The 11,296-nt window shown below is 32.8% G+C and overlaps 1 protein-coding gene across 2 annotated transcripts in view; it reads right to left on the reverse strand.

The window, feature by feature from the left end:
- Positions 1–10,980, reverse strand: part of LOC119830666 (PAN2-PAN3 deadenylation complex catalytic subunit PAN2) — a 16,486-nt gene extending 5,506 nt beyond the window's left edge. The window contains exons 1-16 of one of the 2 annotated variants that reach the window (XM_038353739.1): positions 10,729–10,980; positions 10,374–10,534; positions 9,951–10,120; positions 9,495–9,615; positions 8,736–8,935; positions 8,218–8,434; positions 6,795–6,934; positions 6,260–6,409; positions 5,652–5,748; positions 5,190–5,285; positions 4,548–4,664; positions 3,884–3,965; positions 2,377–2,534; positions 1,240–1,501; positions 928–1,073; positions 543–724 (exon numbers count right to left, since the gene is read on the reverse strand). In XM_038353739.1, coding sequence (XP_038209667.1) covers positions 543–724; positions 928–1,073; positions 1,240–1,501; positions 2,377–2,534; positions 3,884–3,965; positions 4,548–4,664; positions 5,190–5,285; positions 5,652–5,748; positions 6,260–6,409; positions 6,795–6,934; positions 8,218–8,434; positions 8,736–8,935; positions 9,495–9,615; positions 9,951–10,120; positions 10,374–10,534; positions 10,729–10,777 — 2,348 coding nt within the window. In that variant the 5' untranslated portion in view covers positions 10,778–10,980. Of the gene's footprint in view, positions 1–542; positions 725–927; positions 1,074–1,239; positions 1,502–2,376; positions 2,535–3,883; positions 3,966–4,547; positions 4,665–5,189; positions 5,286–5,651; positions 5,749–6,259; positions 6,410–6,794; positions 6,935–8,217; positions 8,435–8,735; positions 8,936–9,494; positions 9,616–9,950; positions 10,121–10,373; positions 10,535–10,614 lie in introns of both variants that reach the window. The other variant, XM_038353740.1, reaches the window with a different exon arrangement.
- Positions 10,981–11,296: the final 316 nt, after the last annotated feature.

The following is an 11,296-nucleotide window of genomic DNA, read 5'->3' on the forward strand; positions in this document are numbered from 1 at the left end:
ATATAAAGCCGAAATGCACAGGGATCAAGTTAAAGTTGTTTGTAAATATTCATCCACTTGACTTGTTAAATGGAACAAGGGGCTTTTCTTTCTGCAAAATACAATATATAATAAATTCAATAAAAATAATTATGAATAGTTCTTAATCAATTGACATCAGTTTATAAATTCGAAATTGCTATTATTTATCATAATTTTATAAATGTTTATTTCTTTCTCTCCTTCTATTTTTACTCCCGGTATACCTATCATATTAAAACACAATCTTACAAAACAACTCTGCCTGTTATTCCGTTTGTCCGTCCTTATCTTTGGGGTGTCCAACAAAACCGTTACAGGTATTAAATGTAATAAATAATAACAAGTTATTGGTGGACGTGGCGAAGATGATGATAATGGTGGTGGTAGTGATGACGATTATGATGGTGGTTATGATGCATATGATGGTGGTGGTTGTGATGATGATAATAGTAGTGAGGGTGAGGGTGATGATAATGATGGTAATCGTGATGATGATGATAAAGATGGTGACGATGCCCCACCTCACGAGCCTCCCCCGCTGCGTGGTGGGCGTGAACCGTGAGCAGCGCTCGCACCAGGCGGGCGTGGAGCGGCGCGCGCACAGCGAGGCGCGCACCAGCTCCAGGAACCCGCCGGTGCGCTCGCCGTCGCGGCTCGACGCGTACTGGAGCGCGCACGCTAGCACCACGGACTCGCGCTCTTCCTGCACATCACATTTTTATATAAACGCCACTGACTTTTTTTATATTTTATGTCATAGCGGACAACTGAGCTGGTGGTTCACCTGATGGTAAGCGATCACCACCGCCCATGGACATCTCTCTCGCCTCTACGAATGCATTTCCCGCTTTTAAGGGGGTTCCCGTTTTATATACTCCTATAATGTAAAATAAAACAGCGGCATACCTCCTTATTACACTTAAGGCATCTGTTCAGCTGTTGTCGTGCGATCGCGAACAGCTTCGAAATTTCAGACTCTTCTCTCTCGGAATTTGTGTGGTTCGACAGTTCTTTGTCCATTGAGCCCTGAAGATTATCCTTACCAACGCTTCCTATATAATATAGAAAATATGTCACTTAATGGATTTTTTAAAGCATTTTGAGCAAGGATCAACAGTGGGCGAAGAAATCGTCAAACATACTTAAAAAAAAGAGACGCTTCTTTTTAGCATTTCCATATCACCTAAAAATAATATTAAAAATAAATATATACATTACCTTCATCAATACCATTCACATCTTTCCACTTCTCGTCCAATCCGTTCCTATATTCGTGCTCATATTCCGAAGGACCAAGGAACTCCAACTCCGTATACTGGTACTCCTCAAATTGTCCATTCATCTGCTTCTTCAAGCTATTTCTCAGTCTCGCTGGTTTTGGTGGGCTCGCGTTCTGGGCTAATATCGCTAACTCCTTTTCTTTCTTACGCGTTTCCAGAAGCTCGTAATGTATTTGATGAAGAATAAATCTGTTCCAACTCTGAAATTTACAATGCAATTGAACATTTTGTTATTTACATAAATCATGAAGATTCAACTGTTATACTTAATTAAAGCCAAATAGATTAACCATTACTAAAAGTGCATAGAAGCATTGAGTTTCCAATAAAGGAAAAAAATCGATTTGGCCGAGAATAGAGTAGAATTGCCAGCTTGGTTGTGTAGATATCACCATAAAGAGTAATTTTTAAGACACTGACTGCTCTATATAATTTTTATATACATCCATCGTTATAACAAAACTAATTATTTAGAATGATTATAATATTGGTACGTATCGATATTTAGCAAACGGGTCGAAGAAAAGGCATCTAAGCTGTAACTAACGATCTCTAAGCATACTTAATCTTTAAGTCTAACCTAAGGAAGGCAAACGACAAATTTATAAAGAAATACATAAGTCCATTAAAAAATATCGAGGTATTCGACATCATTACTTTAATCTTCCTTCCCCGACACTAGCTTTATGGTGCATCATAAAAGACAATCCAAAACTGCTCCTAATTCACCCATTAATTCAAGAATATAACTTCGTCGTACCAATCTCGCTTTTCATCGCAAGAATAAAAAAAAAAGAATGGAATTTATAAATATTCTGACACTACATTAGTAAATCTACATGCTTCGTAGCTTCATTTCTACATTATATTTCCTGTAGTAATTTGCCTGTATTATCCTAATAACACAACACATTGCCTGCCTTTATTGCCCGTAATGCCTCTCATCCAAGACCCCAATACTAACACGTATAAAAAATCCAGGTCCAATATAATATCAATCCTAACGCAAAATACAGACTAGTGCTATCCTTGTCTTTCGTTTCGAAACCCTCCATGCCTGTGTACACTTCATTACCTGTATCAAGGCAACAAGATCGACTTTCCTATCGCTCCCTCGATCGGGGAGTATAAGTCCCAATGCGGCCGCTTCGGGTACAGTGCGAAACGCACGTAAGAAGTTATTCGCTTGACACGGGGCTCCTCCAGACGTGTCTAACATTCGGAATAGGAAACCTGGAAAGAATCAATAACGACACTAGACCAGTACATAATTATGTTTCGTATCTTCTCTTGAAGGGGGGGTGTAGGAAGCACACGATTGTACAATTTGAAGATTCTTTTTATTTATTAACGAATGAAGATACCGAAGAGAAACAGGAATTGCATTTTAGGAGAATATATTGCTTCTTATTTGATTATACACTGTCTACATTGACGCATGAAAATAATGGAGCAGTAAAATCATTTTTATTTTTTTCGAAGAAGTGATCGCAGAAGCATTTTAAGTATGTAAAAAGGAAATTACAATGCAATCGCTTTGCCATAACGACAATTATTAATACTTTATGCTTTATGAAAATAAGATATCATTTCAAATGAAATGAGCTATCTTATCAACTTTTAAGTATTTGAATTTTGAATTTGGAAGCCAATTTTTTTCTCTCTCGTTTGGAAGATTCTTTAAAATACGAACTTTCTGAACCGCTTACGTAAGTATGAGGGATGAAAATAATTACTTTTGTTTACAATTGTCCAAATGTTTGTAAATAAAACACTTATAATGTTCATGATATATTTGTTAATTCAATTCGGATACATGTTTTGTCTATGCTAACACTGATTACATAATTAGGCTTTTGCCTCGTATACGTAATAGATAATTGAAACTCATAACAAGCGTTTTTTTTTGTTTTTAATTTGTTTTTTTTTGCCTTTTTTTATTTGTATTATTTCGTTTTATTGACATCGTATATTGAGTATAATATGTGATTATTTTATAACGTAATACTGAGGTTGTGATATTATTAATTCTAGTGAAATCATTAAATCTAATATTTCTAGGGGGAATAAACATGACTAGTAATTTATAGCTACGTAATAACATTACAATATATGCTTATTCATAAAATTAACTAATTCTTTGGACACAAATACTGTCTTAATACAATGATAACTTCTAGATAAGTTAATCGAATGAAGGATAAAGTGAAATGGGTGTAATATATAAAAAATAGTAAACCAAACGGCAAACTTCAACTAGGAGAATAAATTAAATAGGGCTGGTTATATGTGTCATATCACCATAATAGCGATTAGAAAATAAATAAAATAATTCATAAACAGGAAGGAAATAGCGAGAATAAATTATGTACAAAAATTATGGCACAAATCCGTGGCATTTTTAATGAAAAAAAAAGAAAAATAAATACGAACTATAATTTATCATAGACTAAAATATATAGCAGCAAAGTGATAGTGATAATAATTTAATGGATAGATTCCAATTGCCTATTCTTTTAGTAAGGGCTTGAATCTCTTATATAAAGCTACGAGTATAAAAAATAATGAACTAAACAACAGACCTAATTCACAAGTGAGACAAAACTCCTTGGCGCAAGTATGAGCTATCAGCGTCGACTTCAATGGTGGCATGTTGTAGAGGATCTGAAATAAAGTAATATTTTTAAGTATATTTACTGTTTATATAGAACATTTTTTTCTTCTTTTTTGGAAAAGTGGTCAACTTTATTGGATAAGGAATAGGGAAAGCATTAATGGTGGGAATAAAGGAAAGGACTGGAATGGGCCTCCGGTTCCCCCACTCACCGTAGGAAGCACAGTAGCATTCGCATGCTATTTGTGATCAATCTTTTTCAAAATTGGTTGAGTAGTTTTTAAATTGCAAAATTAAGTTGAAATCTCGAAGTCTGTTAAGATATTTTTTATTATCTCACATAAAAGATATTATGCAATTAAATAGGCCTAAAATAATATTATGAATTTGTTACATACTTAGTTACCACCTTTTTCAAATATTTAATTCACTATATTTCACTATTCAGAGGTTAAATACTTCTATAAAATTAATAGAACACTTTAAAAACGGGCAAATAAAAAAGATAACTATGAAAATATTAATCAAATTCATTCTATATTGTATTTATATGAAATAATTACATTGTCATTTGAGCTTCCTATCTGAGGTATATATATATTATATATTCTCAAAAATGAACAAAAAATCACCTGTATCATAGGATTGCAGTACGAGTTCGGCAACGTAGCTTCAATGCTCGGCAATCCGGTTCTATTGCAGTTCTCCAATTCTTCATTCGGTTCGTTTTTATTGTATCTGATTTCCAACTAGAATGAGAAAACGAATGCATTGTAATTTTTTAAACTTATTTTTAGGCTTCCGGGTTCTTAATCTTAATTATTTAATAGATTCAGTTTTCTCAACCAATGTAACATGCCTGTAATCTATACTAATATTATAAAACTGAGGAGTTTGTTTGTTCGTTCGTTCGTTTGTTTGAACGCACTGATCTCAGGAACACCTGGTCCGATTTGAAAAATTCTTTCAGTGTTAGATAGCCCATTTATTGAGGAAGGCTATAGGCTATATACATATCACGGGCGAAGCCGGGGCGGACCGCTAGTATTAGTTAAAACTAAGGTCCAAAACAAAGGTTTTATTTCGAATTATTCTATGATCAAAGGCGATCCATAATACATGTTTAAAATAGGATTTAGTCGTCATAATACTTAACAAATCTTCGTTACACTACCATCCAGATACATAATGCCTCAGTAATCTATAACCAAATTCACAACCTGTTGTAATTTTATTTCTTAATTGAGAAAAACTAATTCTACTATTAAAGTAACCTTCTGATATTCCTTGGGAATGGGCTTGGTATTAGCTGTGGTGTCGTGGAGTCTGCATCGATGCAAATCTTCCATGTTGTCATCTATATATGGATACTGAAAAAATATTACACAAAACGTGATTGAATAGAATAATTTCGCATCTGTAGGTATACCTGGTTTGGAATATATTTTTTGTTGCATTAAGGGCCTTGTTTGTGTCTGTACATCACATATAGATTGAACAAGAACTTTTAAATATAACATTCACATGAAACACTAAAATTTGTATGACTATGCGATTGTTAATGTACTAAAATTAAGCACCATTTTTTATAAAAAAGTAAATAATTATGTTGTAATTCCACGCATGAAGACTGTTCTATATGGCTGAACCTATTATTCAATGAACTCCATATTTAAATAAAAACATATAGGACAATATTTACAATACAATTTTAAGAAAGCACACTAAGATTGTACCTCATTACGCCTTCTTGTTCCCGGGTTAGGTGCATACCCAATAGGTCCTTTCATTTTCATTGTCTTCAATACTTCTGGATCTATGGGCTTTGGCTTTCTGGAATTGTACACAACTTTAGATGTTAGTTTCAGATATATAAATAAGAAAAAGAAAATTTATCAATGATACGTATATTAATACTTATATATAATTAAATACTGGCGGTCCGCCCTGCCTTCGCCCAAAGCATATACGGGAATTTTTAGGCTTTATAATGAGTATATACAGATAATTGAACTATACAAACACGAAAATGAATTTTTACATAACATATGCCTGACCCACATTTGCCACACTTTTTGCTTTTGTAAAATTCATATGTGTAATTAAGAATAAATTTTACATAAATATAATGTGTAGAATAATTAAAAAATAAAGCAAATGCACATAACAAGATGTATCATATTCATAATACACGTTAAACTTAAGTAATCAATAACTATGTCCTTCTTTCACATAACAAAATGTGTTTCTAAAAGTCCACCTATCAATGTCACCCAATCAATCACACTAATTGCCCCCAGTCTGTGAAGCTTATTTTAAAAGACTTGTCTAATATGAATGTTACCTGAAGACTTTCTTGAAGAACTCCTCGGGCAGTTCATGGAACCACTTGGTGCCAGTGGTGAGCGGCGGCAGCGGCACCGACGAGAACCTGAACGAGGCATCGTTTACGTTCGCGTATGGCAACCTCACTGGTGTTGCGAATTCAGTCTCTCTGTAATTAAAGTGATGGTATGAAATTTCATAATATAAATTAAAAGTTTCCAGAATTTTCTTACTTTAAAAACATCTTTAATTATATGCATAGTTTCGTATAAGCTACATTTTCATAGACTAAAACGTAACGTTCTGTTGCTTATCTTTTTCTATCAATAATCATGTGTTGTTAAAAAATAAATTGGGGTTTCGACTGAACGAAACCTGACGAACAGGTAAAGGCAAGTATTCTTAAATCTTATGTAATATTCTGGTATACAAGCTACATCACTGCTAAGTCATCATATAAAAATAAAAATAATAAATACATCCCCAAAAACGTTCGCGTTACTAATAAAAATATATATATCCTTCACCTATACACAAGGAATAATTTACTTTACCTGGAAAAGTTATTGAAAACCGGCTCATTATTGTGTTTGGATGAGAACAAATGTAAATGGCCGGCTTGGTCTCCGAACACGAAAGCTTGGCTGGTTCCAGATACATCCATTACACTGCAGAATGAACCTTGTGTGTCCACCTAAATATGACAGGTTAAATGCATTATACAAATGATTAGCTGTTCGCCCCAGCTTCGCCCGTGGTACATATATAGCAAACTTGCAGCTTTCTAATGATGAAATAATTTTTTTAATCGGTCCAGTAGATTTTAAGTTTACCCATTACAAACAAACAAACGAACAACCTCTTATTGTAATTACACTACGAAGTTTGGTTTTCATATAAAATTTATTTATATTAAATTCGGATATAATGACTACCCTTACACACTACATGTCGCTTATTGTGACCCCTTTTTAATAAATTATGTATGCTTATTATGACCGACATGATTATTTACGCATTCGGTAACGTTCATTTATTCCCGACGACGTTAGGCACGTTGGGTCGTTTTTGTTTTGAATCTTAAAAAAATCCGGAAGAGGCAGTCGAGGAAGAACCATTAACTACCGCAGAAGAGGCATTAAAAGCTGCAGAATTATTATCCCGATTTATTCTTAGCAATATTGAAAACGATACTTTGACTATAGCGATGTCTTCTATACACAATAGTGTAAGAGACTGTTTTTACAATAAATTAAAAAAAAAGCAAAAGCAGACAAGAATTACAGATAACTTACATTAAAAGAAAAACAACTTTTATGTACATACTTATTACGTTCAATTTTTATTTTATAAGTTACTATGTTTCTCTATTAAAGTACTTAAATACATGCATACCATTTACATAAAAATGTTTTTTCTTTCACAAAACGCTTTATATGACGTCCGATTATTATGAGGTGTTTTTCAATGCCTTTCGATATCATTATAAACGGATCCGACTGTATAAGTGTAGACAATGGTCACAGAATTTATAAAAAGTGAAATTTATAAATGGATATCTTAAGTGAAAGTCATAATTTAGATACTGACCATACACTTCTTATTACTGTAACTTTAAAGCACTATGAAAGAAATCATATATATTATATATTTTGCTATTTTTTTATTTTTTGACTAAAAAGTCTTACATAAAAAAGGCGTCAATCTTACATAAATGGTAATAAAAAATAGAGATTGTTATTTTTTCCTCTTATCATTATTACTAAATTCTCCACAGATTAAAAAGTCTGTCAGTCAGTCAGTCAGTCACAGATAGTCATTTATTGTAATTGAAATAATATAATATCACCCTATCTTTTAAGTTGGATTTAACGGCACACGGCCGTGTGTGTGATTTGATTAAAATCGGTTGAGTAGTTTAGGAGTCCATCGCGGACTAACAAGGTGCCACGTAAATTATATAAATTAAGATAATACCTGGAACACGGACTGTTTCTCCGACTCACTCCTATCGTTCACATGCAACAAGGCAACATGTCCCGCGCTGGCCATCGCCAGAGCTCTGCCAGATATAGCTGGCAAGAAATGCAAGAGGAATGGTGGTGAGGCTACTGGGATAGTCCATGCGCCCGTGCCTTTCAGGTGACGTACATCCCACACTACTACGTACTGTTCTGCCACTGCCATTGTTCCTCTGGAATGTTGAGAATTGAGGTACATAAAAATACACATTATTGGTAAAATTTAATAATTGTTATTGTGATACACTTTTAGAGAGAGAAAGAGATCTCTTCATTACTTATGGAAATACATTAATTTTTCCAATCCAAATAATAAGTTATCTAGATTATCAAAATTTTACTAATATCAGCCATAACTTAGCTCAAAAGACATACATATAAGTTTTATAAATTTATTTATTTATTTTTAAATTTATCAAATATTTGAAAATACTATTGGCTATAAAAACAATATTCAATATATGAACCACATACGCTTGAGCAAAACCAGAGGTAATAAGTAAGTCCCCTTGCATATCCAAATCAGACAGGCAAGCGGTATGCGCCTTAAAAGTGTGTTCCGCTACAACAGGAGTTCTAAGATCTCTCAATGACACTGTTCCATTCGCACTTCCACAAGCCACCAACGAACCACCTCCACTACGGAGAACAGCACACCCATCCTCGGGAATTGGCTGAAGAAAAAAAGAAATGTTTGATCTTTTATAAACATAATGTGTTTAGACAGTGATGATAAACAATTTGAACATTTAATCAGAAATCAGACAAAACTAACGGAAATGGGAATGTTAGATTGAGATTTGACTTTTATCAAAAATTTTCTTGTGTTTGGTTTCACGCGAGTATTATACACCCGTGACCACGCACGCTGTAAAGTGTTCGAAACGTCGGGTTAAAAATATAATGAATAAATCGCGTTTAAAATCTGTTAAAAAGTTTTTAATTTTTATCAAAAATGTTACACAATACATTTTGAGGTTTAAACTGTACTCCTTTTTTAGCTGTTCACAGCTTAGACTCTTTACAAAAAATAAATTGAATAACATTCACTGATTTATTTGAAACATATTATTTAAAACAACTCAATTTCAAAACAATCTGAGTTGTTGTCAACTCAATAGGATTTAACAATTTAGTAATTGTCATATTACACTTATTATATATTATATACTTCTTATTATTCTTTTAAACACAATAATATTTTAATAAATTTAATCTCCTATAACTACTTACAATAACAGACTCAGTCATCTTTGTGACATCAAAATCGATGAGTTTGTCTTGGTGTCCACCCATCAGTAGTTTGGTAGGGCTGGGTTGGAAGAGACACTGCATTTCTGTCATATTCTCTGAGCTGGAAATTTTAATCTTACTTTATTGCTGAAATAATTTTTATGAGTTACTTGTATAAAAATAAAATATATTTCGGATTACTTGGAGATGGATACAATAAAAAAAAAAACACACTAAATTTTTCCGAAATTTTAAAAAGACATAATATATTTTTGAAAGGCAATATAAATGTTTAAATTCCATATATTTCAAGGATGAAACATATTCAAGATTACAATATATTTTACAGTTAAATTAATTTAGCATAGGTGAAACTCTTAATTTTCTTAATTTTTTAGCACTACATTAACAGTTATTTTAACTGTAATTAAGGACTATAGACATGAAATAATTTACGTGTGTGTATGTTTAGGTAATCCTCTGCGAATTTGATGTCTCAACTGTGTTTTAGACAGTATAAAGAGACCCTGATCAAGAGTTATGATGTCCCTTATTTCTTCAGTCATGTGAACTTGGAATGATGTGTACTTTCTCATTTGTGGTCCATAATATGATGTTACATGGCCCTAAAAGTTCAAAAGTATATCAGCACTATTATAATATATGTGTTTAAATATGTAAAGATCCTAGAATAAAAAAAAAATATTTTAGTAAGGTGGCAGAACATTTTGATATAATATTACTTAAATATTCTTCCTCTATTTATATATAATATAATATAATATATAATCATTTTGATATAATATTACTTATGACCATTTAATATCATTTTTTTTAGATTCATGAAAGAGTTCTTGTTTTAAATTTATTTTCACTTACACCAGCATTTCCCATCCATATTAATTCTTCAAATTTATCAAACGTCACAGCCGATACACCAAACCTGTCTCCGCCGTCAACCAGCACCGAACTACGAACCTCGTAATCAGCATCAGGATTTTGGATCATATATGATCTGGCGTATTCCGGAATGTATTGTTCTGTTATAAAGAAATTCCATTAAAATATACAGTATGATTTAAGAAATTTAATATAAAAATACGTATTAAAGTTTTAACACCTGTTTCAGTAAACATTTTTTGTTGAATTTAAATTCAAAATAACACTGTACAGCAACTTTAAAGTAACCACGTACATATATGATTAACATAAACAACGAGCAAACAACTCTCACCATTCATAATATCTGTTGTCATACCCATATCAGAGTAATGGTAAGCCATGATTAAAATCTGTACTTATTAAAACAAAAGTCCCTGTACTTGTTTAAAGATAGAAAGATAACACTTTACTATCTAAAGTGTCTTGTTTATTCCTTTATTTTTGGCATAATTATGAGAACTAACAATAATTTTAATAGGCTAAGCCGCTATTCCAGTTCCATTCCAATCGTCAATAATGTCTTGACAATGACACACTTAACACACAGTCTGACAGATACAGATACCCGTATTATTATACTACTCATACAGATCATATCATATTTGCACTAAAGCATAGATTATACAAGCAAAAGACATGGTGTTTACCAAGATGTTCGACGTCTTCTGAAACTTACCTCTCCTACCAGATTTTTTTTGTTTGCTATTGAAATATGTATTATAATAATGGATATTCCCGCGGAAATGGGATCTTTTCTTTACTTTTCTTTTCTTTTATGTCATAGCGGGCAGCTGAGCTGGTGATTCGCCTGATGGTAAGCGATCACCACCGCCCATAAACATCCGCAAAGGTAGTACCTC

Source organism: Zerene cesonia, chromosome 12 (genome assembly GCF_012273895.1).
Source record: "Zerene cesonia ecotype Mississippi chromosome 12, Zerene_cesonia_1.1, whole genome shotgun sequence".
NCBI classification, from domain to species: domain Eukaryota; kingdom Metazoa; phylum Arthropoda; class Insecta; order Lepidoptera; family Pieridae; genus Zerene; species Zerene cesonia.